The sequence below is a fragment of the Ambystoma mexicanum genome, chromosome 5p (assembly GCF_040938575.1).
Source record: "Ambystoma mexicanum isolate Mex_15411 chromosome 5p, UKY_AmexF1_1, whole genome shotgun sequence".
NCBI lineage: Eukaryota > Metazoa > Chordata > Amphibia > Caudata > Ambystomatidae > Ambystoma > Ambystoma mexicanum.
In genome coordinates this window covers 204,948,648-204,969,683 of record NC_090930.1, presented here as the reverse complement: position 1 = coordinate 204,969,683, position 21,036 = coordinate 204,948,648, and the positions used below count along the sequence as shown (strand labels likewise).

At 46.1% G+C, this 21,036-nt stretch overlaps 1 protein-coding gene across 1 annotated transcript in view; it reads left to right on the top strand.

The window, feature by feature from the left end:
• The window catches only part of ATG4A (autophagy related 4A cysteine peptidase), a 551,858-nt gene that overhangs the window by 476,736 nt on the left and 54,086 nt on the right, over positions 1–21,036 (top strand). The window contains exon 11 of the mRNA XM_069612630.1: positions 9,711–9,767. Coding sequence (XP_069468731.1) covers positions 9,711–9,767 — 57 coding nt within the window. The remainder of the gene's footprint in view (positions 1–9,710; positions 9,768–21,036) is intronic.

Sequence of the window (21,036 nt, the reverse complement as noted above, 5' to 3'; positions counted from 1 at the left end):
CCTACTCCCATGTGGCCAGGGATCGCAGCCGTTACCTGATCCTGAGCTATTTAACTTCAACTTTCATCAGAGGAACACATTGTGCCCAGTACAACAAAGGGATCCCATGCTCAGCACTTACAAAGATGTGTATATATAAGCTATTTTTCTATCTGAGTTGGTTGCATGATGAATAGGCCTGCTTTCCAACCCAGAGGATGCAAAGGAAAATTATTATAAAATGCTATCTCCCCATAAAACTCACTATCTGGAGTTAGTGGAAAGATTAACAAAACTACCTGCCAGCCTCTGAGAGCTGCTTAGATGAGTCATCGGGTATTGACATGTGTTAGGATTGATTTTCTATACTCTGGCCTGGTGGACAGATGTATAGATGGCCAACCTAGTATTGTGATGGGGACAACTCTGGGAGCTGTGCCAAACCAGTTCAAGGATGAGTGTCTAGACTAAGTCTCAAGATGTGGTGAGCTTGTAAGGGGTCCCCCATTAGCACATACAGTGGAAAGTCAGGGAAAACACTTAGACAATAAGTTAGAAAAGTATGTATTTATGGCATTGTAACACTTAAAAAAATAACTACTGTGAGAAACCTGATGGTATTCTCCCACCTACTCCCCTGGGATCTTCCATTCAGGTAGCCAGGGAAGGGCCATCGCTTTCGATCCAGAACCTGGGGGTGGACAAGCGAGGGAGGATCACCTGAGTCAAGGGTCGCAGGCAATTGGGAGGAGAATGCCCAAGGGCGAGATCTGGTATTCCCCCCACCCCCACCTTTCCCAATTGTCCACCAACTTACTCTCCCTCAGCCTTTATGGGGCATTTCCAATCATACCCCATCTCCCACTCCCCATTTCCAATAAGTACTTAGACAAGGGATGAGGATTACCCATAGGAAGAGCATGGAGATGCACAAAGAGGCCTACTACAGAATACCATTAGGCTGTCCCACTAATAGTCAGGCAAGGTCAGGCACTTTACTACAACTATGCACACCGGACTCCACTTGACTCTTACTACAATATAAAAGGTGTGGTTCTGTCAAAAGCAGTGACCGAGCTGGGGTTGCTTGATGGAACTTCGAGGCCAAGGAGCAGAAGGCTGCAGAAGGAGGAGCCCGGAAGATCCGGTGCAGTGTGTAGACGCTGGCCCAGTGTGTCAGAGGATATGCAGCGTGGCGAGGGAGCTGGAGCAGGGCCGAAGTGTAGGCGATTGACTTTGTCGAGGCCAGTGCTTGTTCCCATAGGACTTGTGCCGGTCTAAGGGGTGTCTGAGGGGCAGGTGGTAAGACCCTGACCTCAATCCAAGACCTTGGAGGACTGCTCACCAGCGCTGTGCTACTTTGGTGAGTTTCCCGAATTAGAGAGAGAGAGAGAGAAACTCGGAGTGAAAGAGGCACAGAAGGGAAAAGGTGCCAGAAGAAAGGTGCAGAGAATAAGGAGTGGGGCTAGAAGTCAGAGTGGTCGCACCTGGGAGGAGTAAAGAGCCCAGCATTCTCGAAAGTCTCTGACATTAACCCCTTGAAAGAACTATACATCGAAAGTGCATCCTGATGAGGAGAACATTTTGTTTAAAGACCAAAAGGGGCCTAATCTTGGGGAAGGGAACCCTGAGAGGCCTACATGGACATTGTGACCTTTACAGGAAAGGCCTATGCTTTGGGAAGGAAACCCTGACAGGCCTAACAGGAACTGTGTCTCTTTGTTTGGAACTGAAAAATGTGAAGCTTGGGGAAGGGAACCCCAAGAGAACCAGAGACATTGTGTAGAGCCCTACGTGGAAGATTCCGAGGGCAACCCTTTTGAGTTGAACTATTTTTGAAACTGGCAGAACTACACCTATTGGTAAGGTTAACTGAAACCAGCTGTGGTTTATATTTCTTTTTTGAGCCACCATTTCTCCTTTAAGAAAACCCCTATCACATTTGGTCTAAGAGTGAGGGCAAGCACAGGTTTGGACACAGACGAATTTTGTTTTTGAACTTACGGACATCGACGTCCCTTAGAAGCATCAGTTGAGTGAACAACCCCCTTAGAGTTAGGGACAGGTGGGCATTACGCCAACCCCACAAAGTTTGACAATAAAGGTTTTTAAACTGTTACTTTTGAGTCTGTGTCTCTCTTGATACCATGCTTGTCTAAAACTACTGACAGGTCATATTATCACACAACACAAAAAAAAGATGCATATATACAATCACTGGAGTAGGGAAAAATACATATAACCACCCCTGTAAGGGAAGGTGAGTATTAGTATAAGCACTACAGGTTCACAGAGATACAACACTAGCTTCAGAAGTCCATCCCTAAGAGGTATGGGTCCTCGTGCCTAAAAGTTCACCAAAGTTACATCCAGTTTTGTAAAGCTGGAAAAAATGATGGTACGGACTCTGGAGTCCAATGATCAGTTCCAGGTGGTAGAGGACAAGTTGTTGTAACTTTCGGAGTGCTTGTGCGATAATATGCAATAGCAAAGCCAAACTATTATAAAAGTTTCTAGAAGTTAAGAGGGAGTTAGGGGTTCAGGTAAGTATTGTTAGAACTCACCCCCCATACTTGGATTCTTCGAAGGACTTGGCAGGTCTGCTGAAGAGAGGCCAAGGTCGATTTTCCTGCTGTCAGCTTCAGCCCTTGATGCCCAGGCACTGCAGGTTCAAGTACTTCTCTGGTCAACGTCTAATGCTATTGCACGGTCTTCAGGGTGGAGAATGCAGCAAAACTCTATGCAGTGCCCCTCTCAGCACTGCACTGGTCGCAGGAGAGCAGTTTCAGACGACGGCCACCAATGCAACGCGACACAATAGGATTCACTTGCTGTGGTCAGACTTTGCCTCCCATCTCGGGTACCCTTGTTGCTACCATGACATTTAGCAGAGGTGAGACGTATAGCACAAGCTGGGGATCCCCAAGTTCCAGGGCTCACCACGGAATGGCGACGTCTGCTGCACGGTAGCCCGAATGCAGAGCTGGTCAGCAACTGGGCGGTCTTGGGGTACTTCCATAGGCTCTTTTTCGTAGGACACAGCTGACATTGAGAATGGATGTTACCTCCACTCCACGGGTCACAGCTCTGTCGCAGGACTGCCGAAGATCACCTACAAGACAGGGCTCTTCCAGGAAAGCAGCTGAAGTTGGTTGCAAGGCCTTCTTCCAATGGGTCCATGGTCTCCTCGCAGGTCTTGCAGCTGGACAGCTACGGGTTCTTCCAGGATCTCTCTCGAATGGGTGCTGGGGTCCTCTTCCTATGCAAAAAGCCAGGTAAAAGCTGAAACTCCCACTAGCCAATGACAGATCTGCCCCACACAAACCCCGGCAGTAGTCCAATCAGGACCACTGTTGGCAAAACTCATGAATACCACTCGGACATACCAAAACCAGTTTGTGGATTGGGACCAGACAGTCCCAACCCATTTCCTGGCAGCAAACACCCGTGGCCCTGCAGTAGCCCGCAAAAAGCATCGGCTTTACCGGGCACTGGAAGTCCATATTAGGATTTTCCTGGCCTCACATGCCAGGAAGAAGGGTAAAAGACAAGATTGCCAAGGGTCAAACAAAAAACCATGTGGCAAGGCCATGTTTGGAAACTAGCCACAGTTGGTAGCTAAATGCGGTAAGACTATAGTAAATGACACCAAATAATAGGAAAAAGTAATGGCTGGCACCAACTTGTCCCATAGGCACACCAGGAGTAACAAAGAATCCTCTGAGTGATAGTGTAAGGCAAAACAAAACGTGTACCCCATTGTACCAGTTTTTTAAGATGCATTGCACAATGATAAAAGTTACCAAAAGTGATAAATTATCAAAAGTAGTAACACAATAACAAGACTATGGGAAGCAATCTTGCCCAGTACTGACAGCCTGAAGGACATGTCAGTTTCCCAATGCCAAATGAGCAAAGGTCACTGCACTGCAAAAAGAGCAGGCCAGAATCAAAAATAAGAAAGTTTGGGGGTCCATAGAAATGGAAGGAAAGGTAGCATAACTTGGTGCATTAAAAACTATTTTGGCTATATCTTTAAAATGCAGAGATTTGGAATCAAAAGTCCAAGGGTTATGAAACCATGAGTCTCTCCTACAAGATTAGACTAAACACAATATATTATTATTTATTAATAATTGATCAACTGTATGAATAGTAATAATTCAGTCAAAATGCATCTCACAAACTTACATAAAAAATGACTGAATTCAGCATGACCATAGGAATCTAAAAATCCATGTGTCATTGTTGGAAAACATTCCTGTTGGGAATTATGGGAGGAATATGAATGATCCAAAAGTGTCCAGCTCCACCCCTGTCGTATGTGCAAAAATATGATCAACGTATGAAATTAACGGGTGTATTATGTGGAAGTATCAACCTGTTAAGCCAACCAATGGAAAGATTTTTCAATCAGAAATTGTGATGTAAATATGACAAAGTGTGGGAAAATATGAGCCTATTTATGTACAAACCCACAAGAGGTATAGAGTGTGTTAGGCAGTACCCTTTGGGAACACTACACACAATTAAGACTACAGGTGTAAGCAAAATCTCACCTTTGGTACAGGCCAGTACTCGGGCCTGTACTACTCAGTTATGTGGTAGCAGTGGCTGATCAGCCAGACTTCTCTCAAGAGGGATGTGAGCAGTACAAGATGTTACACAAAGGACTTGCAATCACAGTAGTTCAAACAAACACTATTCAAGGTTTCTTGGTAAAAGAATATACATTTATTTACACAATCAGTTGGAAAACAGTCCAATAGTAAGAAGCAGCTCAATATCACAATCTAATACACCACAGTACACAACCAATAAGTTGCTGAACAAGTTAGGCTCCCCTGAAGTGGGAGCAAAATGGCACTTGAGTAACTTTCAAATGGGGTAAAAAGACAAAGGTTAAAATAATTAAACCACAATTAATTTCATAGGCAGGGCAAATAGTTTCAGTTCACTACAACAGGAAATTTGATTCAATAGGCCTGGGCCAAAGTCAATAGTTCAGAGTCTTGGATAGGATAATACAGATCTGGTAGTAAACGGTTAAGTCTTTGCCAATGTTCGAGGAAGTAGTTTGCCAGAAAAAGAGTTATATGTCGGATTAGGAGCGAACAAGACTCCAAAGTTGGGAAAGTTTCACAAACTTTCACCGCGGCAGAAAGGATTTCCACACCGTGTTTGTAATGTGCCTTATTGATGAAGAAAAGCTGTAGCTGAGGCAGTTGTTCCTGGCAGTTCATGCAGATCTCTCTGTTCCCGTGCTTCAGTTGTGTGGACAAGGAGGACGTTGGGAGGTTCCTGCACTGCCCAGGGAAGAGGCCACAAGCTTGGCTAAGCGTCGGTTTTAAGGTGTGAGTGCCTTAAAGTCCACAAACTGGTATCCTTCTCACTGGCTATCCGGTTTTCAACAGCACTCTGATGAAAATTCGACCAGTATGGAGACGGTATCCAGGTGGCTTACGAGTTGGTTGTTCCCACCAGCTCAAGGAAAGAAATTGTCCTTGAAGGGTTTCTCTGTCGAGGGAGTTTCAGGCAATTCGGACCTGCATCAGGGCTTCACTCGGCAAACCAACAGTCCAGGAGTTGCAGCAGCAGTCGTCTTCCTTCAGCTAGTCTTAGGTTCTTTTGTTCCAGTGGTCAACTCTGCCTTCCAAGTCCCAGAGACCTGCTTTTAAACAGTTTTCTTCCATTCATTCCAGCCTAACTGTCGCTCACCCAGCAGGGTGGCTGTCCTTGCCGGACAGTCAGCCAGCCAATCACGCCAGAGTGCATTCAGGTCGCCTAGGAGACAAAGCACAGGGAGTTCCGGGCACCTCCCTCACATCCTGTCCACTCCAGACACTCGGGTGCCAGAGGAGGGTTTCAGCAATGAAGTCCGCCAAAGGGCATCGAACAAAGGGACCAAACCTGGTTTGGCGTGCAGAGTTAAACACAAGAAGGACCTTTCCTAAAAGAAACAGTGAAAAAAGATGACCAGAGTCTGTTTTTACAGAGGGGTCATGAGCGCCATATTGAAAAACATGGCTGACCCGATGTTTAGCTACCGGTGTTCGCGGTCGGGAAAAATCATGGTATTTCGTTCTAAAACCACTGCCACCAGCCATTTCAAGAGGAATGGGTAACATTTGACTGTTAGATGAGTGTTTAGACACAAGGGATGCTAGGCAACCCCTCCAGCACTCTATAGGAAGATAGTGTGTGCTGGGTCTATGAATTTAAAAAGACTAGAAAAGTCAATTTAACTTCACATGCTCTGGGAGATGGTAGTCAGTCCCAGAGAAGGTATTTAAACCTTGGGGAGTCTGAAAGACACCCCTGTGCCACTGCACTGAAGGTGCTGCGTGACACACAAGAAAAAGATGATGCCTATGGAGTGGTGTAAAACCCCATATCCAAAGAACACAAAAGTAAAACACACATCAAAATACATGAGTGGGGAAAAAAGGCTCACACTCTTTCCAGGTGAACATTAAAATCCTAGAAATCCAGCAAAGTTGCTGGGGGTCTCAAAAGGTAAGGGAAATTAGCACATTCTTGAGCATTCCCCCTAACCGAGTGCTCTAGGATTTTGAAGACTGTATAAAGGGAAATCTCTGTCTAACTGGATGAGTGCTGAGCTGGGAAAAGATCTGGAGATGGGAGAGACTATGCGCCTTGTTGCAGAGGAATCCTGAAGCAGATTTTATCTGAGCCCGATCTGATTCCAAGAGGTGGATAAAAGCAGACAGCCGATCGGTCTGCCCTCTGAGATATAAAACGCCCCAATTAATGCAATTAGATATATGCTCTCCAGAATAATTTCTCCAAGTCCCTGGAGTTGGTGGAACTGGCGAGGAATGGCACTAGAAGGAACTAATTCCAGATAGAAGGCTTTAGCATTGTAGTGTAAGATGAAACTTGCTTTCTCATCCTAGTCGAACCCAAGCATAATCTGGATTTATTGCATAACAAATAGCATTTTCCTGTGCATAGCACACCGCAAATGCAAGTAGAGTGTTGTAGCATGTCAGTGTGAAAAGCATGTTGCTTTCTGAGCGTATTCAAAGCCAGAGGACTAATAGTTTAAACTGGAACCCAAAAGCATTTCTGCATAGGTTGTGCAGTCCCTCGCAACCAAATCCAAGTACATTTTACCTCAAGCATTTTCATAGCTGTAGTTAGTCAATACTTGGGGCTATAAACCGAGGTAAATGTTTCGTAGCCTGACATAAAATGTATAAATAAACACCTGTAAAAGCCTAGAAATTTGAAAAGAGATATTAGGATGAAAGGGAGGTTAGCTGAATCACTTCCATGCCCGTAGGGGAGGATACAATTTTGAATGTTGCTAATGGGATTGTGTTGAGTTGAGAGGACCCTGAATTAGATGCACTCAAATAATCCAAGGGAATTGGGGAAATAGTTGTTTTCCTTTGAGAAAAATAATTTAGTATTGATTCATAGTCTAGATAAATTAATAATCAGTGCATTTTAAATCGATAGCACATCTTCAATAAACTCAAGGCTCTAGATTTTGATGCAACCCACCAGTGCTTTACATGCAAATGCTAGATACTACATCACATTGCACATCTCAACACATTGCTAATGGTAACTATCTAGCAAATGCAAGACATTTGCAATATCATTTTCTGTGTCATCTAGCTCTGGTACCAAGACTTGTCAGTGATTCTGGAGAACATAAAGCCATAGGTATTTATACATTACATAGTTATGATATGATATGATCGTTTATTTATATAGCGCGTATACACAATGTGTTTCAAAGCAATTCAAGGCAAGGGAGGAACAAGGGAAAATACAACCACATTCTTACAGGCCATGAACAGTAAGGATGTGAAATTAACTATCGTACTTGGCCTGACGACATTTCAGATAGTGCAAGAGCTAAGACATAGATAAGGAAGGGAGAAGGGAGAGTGGGAAGGAAATGGAAACAGACAGGCGACTACCGTACTAGGCCTGACGACATTTCTGGTAGAGCCAGAGAAAAGCACACAGTTGGTGAAAGCAGAACCTATATTGGCCAACAAGTGGCATGTAAGGATCTGTAAATTGCATTCTTCTATTTAGAAATAGATGTCTAGGTATAGTATTGTTTGATTCATATCATTATGTATGTGTTGGAAAGTAGGGCGATTCCGCAGCAAGGTAAAAGTTTCTTTTAGTAGACATGCTTTCTGTGACTAAGTTATTATGGTGGCTTTGCCAGCAGAAAGCTATGGGACCACCTTTGACATTTTACCAAAATAAAGTAGAGTATACATTCAAATATGGCATGTTTCTTGTCGCAGAATTGTAAGGTTTTGGGGTGGGTTTGTACAATAGGGAATGTTAAATCAGAGAGTGTTCCTTCCCAAATTGAAGATTTAAATCAACAATAATACTCAACAGGGGATGGCATTTTGAGGTAAAGTGTGAGTTAGGCCTTAAATTACCATTTATATGTCTACAGTATGCTCGGTTTTGTGCATATTTCACCTGAGTACTTATTTTTCCTAACATGGATATTCTATTTGTGTTCCTCTAATGAAAGTGGGTATTTTTCAGTATACTAATTTGGTGTATTCTTTAGTGGTGTCCGTTGCCATTAAGTGTACCTCCCTGCCAACCTTCCTTCCTCCCACAGTTAAGCCTGACTTCTCTCCTACAGGTACCATTTCAGATTCTGGACTTTTCTTTATGGGTGACGCACTGTTCTTCTGTTCGGTTAGAGGATTACACAGCCCCCATCAGAGGCTTGTGCAAACGTCTCCCTAACATGGGGGTAGATATTTCCAGAGGAAATACGGCCCAACTCCATTACCATTACCTCATGCAGTAATTATATTTTCGTAGCTGACATTGGGCCTCATTACGATCGTGGCGGTCCGGAAATAACGGTGGCGGTAAACCCGCCGCCACCGTTGTTTCCGGACCGCCTGATCCCGACCCCTGCAGGCGGGAGGTGATGTTCCCGCCAGGTCTGACCTGGCGGGTTTAACACCGCCCGCCTGCAGGCGGACGAGGAAACACCGGCAGCATTACAAGATGCTGCCGGTGTTTCCATGATCCCGATTCCCATTGAGTCCCATAGGACTCAATGGGAATGGGGATTTACACCATTCCGCCTCCGTGATTCCCGGAAAACCGGGGTTGTGATGCCCCGGTAATTCCGGGAGTCACGGAGGCGGAATGGTAATACGAGTCCGGCGTTAAACAGGCGGTTTTACCGCCTCGGTTAACGCCGGACTCGTAATGAGGCCCATTGAGTCCTATGACCTCTAAAGGTGTTCCCCATTTTGGAGTCCTGTTAGGCTTCATTGGGGAAATGCAGTTCTTCTGCATGGCTATAGCCACATTCATTGATGCTTTTGTTTGGAGTTGGTTTCCTCCACACAAAAGCAAGCGGTTTTCGGAAATGGGGTTTTGAAAACCCATAATAGTGCATAACACTTAAACAAGAAGTATTTCCCACTACGGTATGTTTTACCATTACCCCACTTCTCTTAATGAGACCTTAAGTGTGTCAGGCCTATGAAGCAGTTACTTTCGCCTACAGTCATATAAGACATTCAATAAAAGAGTTAAAAATAAGGCTTTTTTCTGTTTGTCCTTTTCAGAATGAACAAGGTAAGCTCAGGATACTCACTTATTCAATTTCTGCTGTTGCTGATCTATGCTTTTCATTTCATGCTGGCAGTGGTTTACATTTATAAGATCAAATATGTGATTTTCTTTTATTTCAGGGTTTCTTTTGCAAAGAAGAGAACGACTTTGATTGCTGGTGTAGTCACGTGCAAAAGGTAATGCATTATTTTTCTTTTCCATTTGCAATTTGACTCGAACGTCAGAGAAAAGAAATTTGATAACCTTTAGGGAAGGTTTCTGAAGCCGTGAATCGTTTGGACCATATCGTTTGAAGCATACTTGTGATAATAAAATCAGCCTATTAAAAAAGTAGCTCAACGAACATCGAAGAGAAACCCATGCGCACATAAGGGGAGGAACTTCCAGCACAGAATTCCTAATATATTTTCAAGTTTTGTATTATATTTTATGTAAAGAACGATTTGTAGTGTAAAAGAAGATTTTTTATTATTATAATGAAGATTGTTTTATAGTGCAAAAAAATAGCATATTAACAAAATGGCTACAAAAACAAAATTCATTACAATATGATAACATCACATAGTTAATTGCATATATAAATGACATTGCAACCATTGAAACATATCCTCATTCAAGGGAACATTTGATGGAGAGTCCACAATTTGAGATAAGTGTAGGATGAGAAGGATGAGAACTTCCTTGATATCAGTTATTCACACCCCATCTTATAACTTTGCTATGCGTTTAAGAACAATATCTATCTTCAGGCACCTGTAGACTGCCGCCCTACAATAATAAATATAAAATCTATTAACAGATGTACCAATCGACTCAAACATTTTACGACTCCAAAAGATTACGCCCTACTAACCTGGTACTTCAAGGTACTGTCATGATGCCTACCCCCAGGCATCCGGACCAAGCCCATCAGCCCCGGGAGCAGGCATCTAGACATTTAGTAAAACCTCAGCAGCCCCGGCTAGGGGCTATCTGGGTTCAGTCCTGGCGCCTTAGGTGCCAGGCTCATAGTAGGAATCAGTCCTGGCGCCTAAGGAGCGCCAGGCTCATAGTCATTACTTACCTCAGGCAGACCATGCTGCAAATGACTCCAATCCAACATGAAGCCTGAAAGGGACTATTTTTCTACAGGGACTATTTTTTACTCGGATGTGGTTCTAGGGACTTCTTACCTGGGACTACTTTTGAGGCTATTTAAACCACACCCGACCAGCAACACACGCTTCGCGTTATTCTGCATCCAGCAGGGTAACGCTCACTGTGCCTGCAGCCTGCATCCAGTCTTCTGCCACGCCCGCCTCGAATCCGGAGCTCCTAAAACAAAGAGGAAAGAAAGGGACAAGGTTAGAAAACAAACTTATTTCTATTCCACACCTGATTCTGGATCCATCTTGTCTCCGGACCTGTAAAGAACATCATTTCTGCACACGCCGCACCTCCAGGTGCAGTGCTGCGCCATACTCACCAGTCTTCACAGCATCCTTTGGGTCGGCACTGCCTCCATCATTTCTTCGCCGAACTTCGGCACCTAGGAGACAAAAGAAAACCACAAGGTGAGCCGAGGGAACCAACAAATATAATTCTTGCCACAATAGACTTACCTGATTTACCACCGGAGGCATCCTTTTGTGACTCTCCATATTTTCACGTGCCGCATCTGTAAAGAGAGACAAAACAACACGTTTTCCTCGTGCAACACTTACCGGACAGCGCCGGGTAATACAGACTCTTACCTGAGTGCCACCAGCTGCCACAAGAGCATCTTTTCACAAGCCAGCTGCAAGACAAGAAAGGAAGGGGGGAACAAGAGGGAACATCGGACATATTGAACTCTATGAACTTAATACTTACTGGTCCTCACCAGGAACCTCAGAGTCAATACTCTCCGGAACTCTCCCGAGCCTTCAAAGCAGTGAAGTAACTGGAATCGACACACCCCTGCAAATCCACGCAGGATGGAGAGCTCATCTTTAAAGAATATAAGGAGAATATTTCAACGGGTTAAGCAGACTAGATTAGGAGGGCAGATCCAGTCAGTCATCGCTGCACTACGCATCACGTGGTTGGAGACCGCAGCTGCCCGTGTCCGACCGACGCCCCTGTGGGAGCCAGGTGAGCGTAACAGGTACAGAATATAGCACAACCCAGCTGTTGAACTCAATCTGAAAAATAAAAGGCCAATACAGATCTAATGTACCGTTAAGTTTAAATATATCTGCATGCTTTCCTAAAGAAGTTCCTGTGAATAAATTCAAAACTCACCCAAAACTACTTAAAGACTACACAAGGGGAATTTAAGAGCCTCCTCCAATTTGAGACCACAACTCAGCGAATATCTATAAAAGAATAATACTCCCATAAATGTCTATGATACTCTCCAAAGTAGAAAATGGTCAGTGCCCAACTGCATTCAGGAAGATGTTACCTTTACCGATGTTTAATTCAACTGAGCAACGGGGCAGGAACAGCTGGAGAGAAACCAGCCCCATGCTCGACTAAATACAATTTCGACTCACGTGATGATGTACTGAGGGACGTTACGTGATGACGTCACGTGTATTTGAATGTGTGCAAATATACTTAACCACATTAGAGACTGTGTGAGGAGCAACAATTGTGTCCCATATAGGATGCATTCCTGCAGTAATGGACGTACATTCTCAACCCAACCTCCTAAAAGCTAGAAATATTAAACCATTTCCCATGATTCCATTGTTGGAAAAATAACATAGTCATAATTCGGCCAAACATGTTGGCAAAATTCATGAATGCATAAAAATCTCTCCTGCTCACATTGTCTGGATCAACAGGACCTGACTTAATTGAGTAGTTTTGCCTAATTCAATATTTATAGGAAAGGAAACTGTATACATGAATTAGAGCAATGGAAAGGTACTTAACACAATTACCAACACATTGATCTCTCAAACGATTCATAAACTCTAAATCCAATGCATTATAGCCGTATATGATTTTGAACATATCCATCAGAATCGGATCTTCTGTTCAGCCTCTCATCCGAGTTAAAATCTGCCGGTAAAGTATTAGGAAATTGTATAACCGACAGACAAATCATAATCTCCCCAACAAGGGGGAAATACGTCCTCTCTCAGTATAATCACAATCTGTTGGTGGAAAAGCAAGTTGTTAGGTAGCATTTTTGCCTGACTTGGATTTTTATACTGATTCTCCTAAGTTAGTGGGAACCTTTTTTCACACTTACTCATCCTTTTACTCTGACCGTGGGAACCCTTTTTATCTCTTTTTGGTACTTTTCAATGGAGTTATGCTTTCCTCCAACTTTTCTTGCATCTTCCTTTTCCTATTGCAGAACACAACACTTTCTGTGCAGTGTTGCTGGGAGTTTATAGAGATTCCATTTTTAATTTACCTGTGATAACACATGCTACAAGGGCAGGGGGGACACTCTTTTGTCCCACCTGTATTTTATGTTGAGGAATCGGCACACTCCACCTTAAGTGGTATGCTAAGGGGAAACAATGTCTCCCTTTTTTCCCCCTCTCCAGTAACGTTTTGGTTACTGTGACAAGATCATCTATCAGGCTGGTGGCAGTGTACCTTTTTACACAACTATTTATGGACTTTTGTCGCAGGCAGCTGCTGTAAGGGGACTCCTAAAATGGCTGCTGTGCTTTTTTAAGCCCTGTTCTCGATGACTTGTCCTTTCTTGACCTTTCTTCTACCTAGCTGTGTGGAGGAGTTGCAGATGGGTCTTTTATCTTTGGCCGGCTGCCCTTGGAAAACCTGCAAAGACTTTGAGTGCCTGAGGGACAAGAACTGGGGGAGGTGACCGAAACTTCCCTGGTCTTTGTCCTACAGTGTGCCTGCCTGGAACCAGTTTGCACTGGGAGGCTGGCTGTCCCTATTGGACAGCCACCACACCTCCAAGTTTGAATCGTCCATGAATGGTGATTGGTGTACTCGGCCGGTGTTCCTGGATAAACCCGAGGGTCCTGGAGCTGAATCATTGTCGAGCACTGGAACCAAGATTACAACAAAAAAGGACAATGTCCACAGCCACATCCAGTGACCGCCAGAGCCATCTGAGTATCCGCTGCTGCTCCAACCTCAACATCTGTGCGGAATGGAATACCCGAAGTGGACGACGTCCTCTGGGCCTAACCAGTTCCAAGACAAACTGCATTTTGCTCCCTCCCTGGAAGAGCTGCCACCCCCACTGCCCGGAATTCACCATTGCCCAGTGAGCTGTGTCATTTTGCGGTGCGACTTCTTCGGAAGCACAGTTCCATCTGAAACTTTGCAGGCATTTCTGGAACTCCACAGACTGGATGCCGCTCCTGAAAGTCCCCTCAACCAAGACGAGGACCGAGTTCCGGAGCAAAGTCTACCTCACAACAACCGTCCTTCAACCGAGCTTTGAAAAAGGTACCAACGAGCCAGTGCTGCAAAGATCCTCTGCTGGGTATTCAACTACAAGAGAACAACCACCAGATCCACTCCAAGTTCTTCACTCCTGTCGCCAAGACCGAGAAACCTGAACCGGGGTCTGCTGTCACCTCACCGTGGACTGCTGTCGCCTCACCATGGGGACTGTCCTTCAGCATCAGCTTCTTTATTAAAAGGTACTTTCCTGCTCCTATTTGGGTGCCTGGAGCATTGCTTTGTTGATCCTGTGCTTCTGAGGGCTACAGATAGATGCATCTCGCATCCCTCCAGGGCCTACCATGAGCTACATTGTGGTGGACAACCCAATCTGTTCTACCTTGCCTTACAACACTTGTCCTTGGGGCTATCCGGCTAGGGAAACTGTTAATTTCCTTGCCATGTAAACTTGACTAATACAACCTGAAAACTTGAAGAGTTTCTGCTGGACTCTGCTGCTTTGATCCCTTAACTCTGCTTTCTTCTTCCTCAGTCCTTGATCACAGGTGCCCCAGTGTCCCTTCTGACTTTGTGAGACTCACCTTAGACAGGGTTGTACTTTCTAAGATAGTCTAAACTTAAGTTATAAAAAGCTATTTATTTATTTATTTATTTATTAAATTTATATAGCGCGCAGGCAGCCCAGGGGCATTGTGGCACTGTTACTTGCAGGAAGACTTAGTTACAATGTGAGCAGGTTGTGCCTTGGGTTACATTAAGGCAGTGACCTGTGATCAGATATATCACATAATACATCATACAATACAATTATGAGGGCTAGGCCATGTAATTGTTAGATGAACAGGGTCGTTTTCAGGGTTTTCCGAAAGGCGGTCAGTGAGGGTTCAGAGCGCAGGGAGCTAGGGAGGGTGTTCCAGTGTACGGCAGCGAGGTACGGGAAACTGGAGCCCCCTGCTCTGGTCTTTTTTACCCTGGGTACTGAGAGCATGCTGGCATAGGGTGATCTAGTGGGTCTTGTGGAGGAGACCAGGTGGATCCTCTGCGAAAGGTACATTGGGGCGGCAAGATGGACACATTTGTGGGTGATGCTTAGAGCCTTGAATAGGATCCTCTCCTTTATGGGGAGCCAGTGGGAAGCTTTTCTGGCAGCGGTGATGTGCTCTCTTTTGGCAACGCCTTGTGCAGCGCGTAGGGCACTGTTCTGTATTACTTGGAGCTTCTCAAGATTTTTGTTGGAGGTCCCAAGGAAAAGAATATTGCAGTAATCAAGTCGCGAGCCGGTTATAGCCCTGGCTATGTTAGTGCAGGTGTCTTTTGACAGATAAGGTCTGATTGCGTTAAGGAGTTTTGCATGGTAAGCGGCAGAGGAGGCAATGGCGTTTACTTGTCTGGTCATGGATAGATTGGAGTCTAAGTAGACGCCTAGTGTTTTTACCGTGTCAAGTACTGGGATCGTGATTGAGTCAATGGTGAAATGGCTGAACTGAGCATCAAGTTTCTTGATGGTGTCAGGGGAGCCTACGAGTAGGAGCTCAGTTTTGTCGGAGTTAAGGCAGAGGCCATTGATAGCCATCCACATTTGAATTGTGTTGTAGATGTTGTTGAGGGTAGCAGAGTCCGTGTCATAGTTGCCTGTCAGAGTGAGAAGGATCTGTGTGTCGTCGGCGTAGTTGGTGTAAGAGATGCCCATGGCGTCAAGGATGAGGAAGAGGGGGCGGGTGAAGATGTTGTAGAGGGTGGGGGAGAGGCAGGAGCCTTGGGGCACCCCACATAGCATGATAGAGGGTGATGCAGTGGCTAGGTCGGAGAAGACCTGCATGGTCCTGCCTTGGAGGAAGGAGGCGATCCATGTAATGGCTTCTTGAGAGAAGTTGGCTGTGGAGGAGAGGTGGTGGCAGAGGATGTCGTGGTCTACAAGATCAAAGGCTGCCGACAGATCCAGGAGAAGGAGCAAGGCAGGTTTGCCTTGGTCCCTTGCGTCGTCCATTTGGTTTTTTAGGTCGAGTAGGGCGGTCTCTGTCCCATGCCTAGGGCGAAAGCCGGATTGTCTCAGTCCAAGGAGGTTCTGTTCGTTCGAGGAAGTGCTGGACCTGCAGGTAGGCTGCTTTGTCTAGAATCTTGAGGAGGAAAGGGGCAGTGGTGATGGGGCGGTAGTTATTAGGGGAGGTGGGGTCAAGTGTGGGTTTCTTTATGAGGGGTCGGACCCATGCTTCCTTTAGGCAGGCGGGGACTCTCCCCGTGGTGAAGGAGGCGTTGACGAAGGCTGTTAGAAAAGGGGCCAAGGTGTCTGCGCAGTCTTTGATGATGGAGGCAGGACAGGGGTCGCCTTTGCAATTGGAGGGTTTTATGTTTTTCATAATGTTGATCATGTCGTTTTCTTGGACGGTTTTAAACAAGAAGGTGGGTGGGGCCTCAGTGGGTGATGGGGGCAGTGGTGGTGGGGAGGGTGTAGTGTGGGTGGAGAGTGTTAGTTTGGTGTTCAAGATTTTGGCTTGGAGAGAGCTGATCTTATTGCGCATGGCTGTTTGGATGTTGTCACACCATTCTTTGTCCTTAGTGAAGTTTTGGGGGGTGGGTGTGGGGTTCTCAAGTTCCCTGAAAATGGCGAACATTTCCTTGGTGTTCGACTTGGCCTCAGCAATTCTCTCTTCGAAGGATTTAGCTTTGGCTTTAATGATGGCTTTCTTGTAATTAATTGCAAGGGATTTGAAGTTGAGTTTGTCTTTCTCATCCCGTGATGTTTGCCAAAGAGCTAATGCTGCCCGTTTGTCGGAGCGTAGTTTTAGAAGGTCTTGGGTGAACCACGCATTAGCGTGTCTAGTGGGTTTGGTTTTCCGAAGTTTAAGTGGGGCGATGGTATTGATTGCTGCTGTGATGGCCGTATCATAATTTTTTGCCAGAGTTTCCGGGTCGTTGGAGAATGGGGCTGTGAAGGCGGGTCCCTGTAAGAAGGGTAGGAGTCTTTCTTTGGTCAGTTGACGGGCACTCCTTGTAAGGGCAGGAGGCAAGGGAGGAGGGGGGTGGGATGTGGTTGTAGTGGTGGGGATGTTAAAGGTGATGGTGTGGTGGTCGGACCATGGGGTGGGGGTGTTGCCCGTGACTGTGATGGGGCAATTGTGGTGGGCGATCCAGTCTAGTGATCTGCCTAGGGCGTGTGTGGGGTTGTTGATGGTGTTGACGAATCCTAGGGTGGCTAGAGCTGTGTCAAGTGCTTTGGCTGTAGGGTCTTTGGCGTCATTCAGGCCAAGGTTGATGTCTCCAAGGAGAATGGCTTTGGATGACTTTTTGAGGTTGTCCGCCAGGAGGTGGGTGATGGAGGCCTGGAAGTCTCCTAGGGGGCCTGGTGGTCGATAGATGAGGTGTAGGGTGATGGTGCATTGGTGCGAGATGGTGAGTTTTAATTGAAGGTAGTCGCTGTTATTGTTGATAGTTTTGTCAGCCCTTCTGATGGTGATTGAGTCTTTGGCTATGAGTGCGACACCGCCTCCAGTGGTCATGCGATCTTGTCTCGTGATGGCATAGCCAGGTGGGAGAGCGAGGGATAGGGCGGGGCCTGAGGCTTCATGTAGCCAAGTTTCGGTGACCATTAGAAGATCTAGATCTAGGGTGGTAATAAGGTCGTGGATGTCTAGTGCATGCGCATTGATGGAGCGGGCGTTGATGAGGGCACATTTGAGGTGCGGTTCAGGGGTGACATTGATGGTCGGTGGTGGCCTATCCGAACCGGTGGGAGGCATGTTTCCTGGGGTCATAGACACAGATAAAGTGGCATTTGCATCATTAGGTAGCAAGGCAGTGGTAGAAGAATTGCAAATAGCGGTAATTTCATTCAAACCAGTGGGGGGCATGTTTTCTGGAGTCATAGACACAGATAAAGTGGCATTTGCATCATTAGGTAGCAAGGCAGTGGTAGAAGAATTGCAAATAGCGGTAATTTCATTCAAACCAGTGGGGGGCATGTTTTCTGGAGTCATAGACACAGATAAAGTGGCATTTGCATCATTAGGTAGCAAGGCAGTGGTAGAAGAATTGCAAATAGCGGTAATTTCATTCATACGTGTGAGTGACACATTAACAAGAGTCTTAGTTGTAGGTAAGGTTCTCGACTGTAGTCGTGCATTGCGTGCACTTGTGGGGATGGGCAGAGTGACCAATACGCTAGGTAGAGTACGTGTGCGTAGACGGTCTCGCCTTATTGCGAGAGTGTGGGGTAGTTCCGGAGTGCGGGACTCCTTACCTTGAGATTCCAGCAAGAGTCCGTGGTAAACGGCAGACTTCGAGCAGCGAAGAGCTGCAAAGAGGAGTGCAGGCCTTGTCCTCTGGCCTTCTCCCTGCGGCTTCGCCTGGCAGTGGGCCCCGTCTCTCTTTATGGTGGGGGGGGTGGAGCCGGCAGGGTGGGAAGCCGTATGAGGCTGCGGGTTGCGGGCGGGAAGCGGCGTCGTTTCGGCGCCAAATTCAAATAATGCTTTCTCGGTGCCCATGCCTTCCAAGGCGGGGGCCTGCGCGAGATCAGCTGGCTCTCCGAAAAGCAGATGGAATTCTGCTGCCAGCTGATCGAGCACAGCTGATGGAGGCACTCGCAGCGGAGCTGCAAAGAGGAGTGCAGGCCTTGTCCTCTGGCCTTCTCCCTGCGGCTTCGCCTGGCGGTGGGCCCCGTCTCTCTTTATGGTGGGGGGGGGTTGTTAGGGAGAATTCTCTGTTTAGGCTGAATTTCCCTACCTAGTGAGTCCCCCAGCAGCTTTGCTGGATTTCTGGGGTTTAATTTTTTTCTCCTGCCAAGAGTGAGACTCTTTTACCCTCACTCTTGGACATGTTGAAGTGTGTTTTCTTGGTTAAACCTTGTGTTGAATGGGCTATGGGGTCTTTTACTCCATAGGGCCTCATGTATTTTTGTGATGTGGGTCACACAGCACCCTCTGTGCCGTGACCCAGGGGTGTCCTAGGGACTCCCCAACATAGACTCCATACCCTGGGACTGACTACTGTCTCCCAGGGCATGTAAAGTCACCAAAGACTTTGCTAGTCTTGAATCCTGAACAGAACCAGTACAAACCATCATATTGTGGACGTACTGGCTGGGGCAATTCGATTGCCCCAGGGTCTGTTAGTCGAGGGGGCACGTCTCCGTCCCCCCTGATCGAGTTTTGGCTGGTGGCAGTGGAAACTACTTTTTATATTCGACCGCGAATATTTTCCTATGCGATTTCCCATTGTTTTAGGCTAACACATTTAATTATTTATTTACGGTAGCCTTAAACATACCGCCGGTTTATATATTTATTTTTATAACTCCGGTTGGGACTTTTTGCCAAAACTTGATTCTAAAATGGCGTTGGTGTTCGCCTCTGTAACTCTGACCCAAAGTGGAGCCCTTTGTTCCACTTTTGGCGGGCTTCTCCACAGAAGCCCTCCAAAGTGGTGCCACTCTGTCTGGGGTACTTAGGAGGGGTGGAGGGGGATTTAGGCACCCTGGACTGAGTTACCTTGGTAACTCAAGTCGCACTCCGTCCTGATTGGCCCAAGTGGTGAGCCGCCCGGCTCACCACTTAGCATGTTTGAGTGACAGCTAGGCTGGGTGAATGGGGGCTTGCTGCATAAAAGCAGGGCTTTGGGGACTGGGACTTCAGAAGTCGCCACAGGACCAAGAATCCGACGAGGGAAGAGCTGAGCCGACCTGCTTCGACGACACCACCCGGTGGAGCCCTGCTGAACCGTCTCACCACTTTTTCCCGACGACCGAGGAGAACTCTTAACGGAGTGGCTCCTTCCCTTGACTGGTGGGGACAACCAGTTTTCGCCTTCTTTCCGTTCTTTTGAGGTATCTCGTGGCCGCCTTGCCTGTGCCAAGCACCCCGGCATCCGGAATACCACACTTTACCCCCATACCGCGAAAGTCGGTACCAACCCTTTAACCGGAGGACTCCGCGGCTGGTTTCTTCCCGGGCAGTGCTACGACCTTTCTCTTCTGCTCTTCAGCGAGATATTCTTCTCCCCTGACCGACGTCGAGCCTTGCTGTCACTGCCTGGAACAACTGCCCCCCGCTGGAGGATCCTTTCCGCTTAAGGTACTGTGTTCCGCCTGGCTTCCCTTGCCACCGACTGTACGGGGTAGATTTAGTCCCCGGCTTTCGAACCTGGGAGTGCCTGGGACACTTTGGCTAAACTTTCTGAGCCACTCTAAACTCTTTTTGACTCTTTGCAAGACTTTGAATCTCTAACTAACAGTGTGATCTTGGGCACATTTTCGCTCCGGCTACTCTAAGAGTGGGCCCTGCCTAGTGACTTTTGCTCACCTGTGACTTTATTCTTCTTTAAGCCTATTGCAAGTGTTCTGGACCTTAGAGTGGTGTGTCTAACCTATTTCTGCTTTTTCTCTCCCTTTCTTGGAAACTACTAGAGTGTCATCTAACGTTAAGCACTCACCTCTGTTTTAATTAAGTGGTGTTAACCTAGAGTTGTCTAGATAGGAGAAAGGATTGAATTTACTTTCATTATAACTGTGTTGAAGTGTTTTTACCATATTCGTTGCTAGAGTGTTTTTTACTTATGAGTGTTTTTAAATAAATAACTATATTCTTTTGAAACCAAGCTCTGGTCAGTGTTTGCTTGTGCTATTGTGTTTTGGTACATATTGTGTATACTTTGCATACTGCCTAACTCTTCTTGAGAGAAGTCTGACTGCTCAGCCACAGCTACCAGGTAAATCTGGGTGGTACAGACTGCTACCAAAGGGGTTTACTGCTCTACCTGTAGTCTTAAATCTTTTGCAGTGTTCCCCAAGGGAACTGCACAGGTTTCTGCCTAACACTGGTGTACAGCGGTGGGATTTGTATTGAGTATACATTTTATTGTGCTTTAGATACCTTAGTGCAACTAACCACAAAGCTTAGCACTGAAAAAGTAAAACCTCTAACATGTCAGTTATAGAAAGCTATAGTCAAGAGTCCCTTGCAGCCAAAACTGCTGATTGTTTAAGAGTGCTCTGTAAACATAAGGATCTCCTGACTAAGGGCAAGAAAATGGAGCTGATTGAAAGATTGTTAGCTAACCAAAGTCTGGGTGATGGTTCAGAGGAGCCTA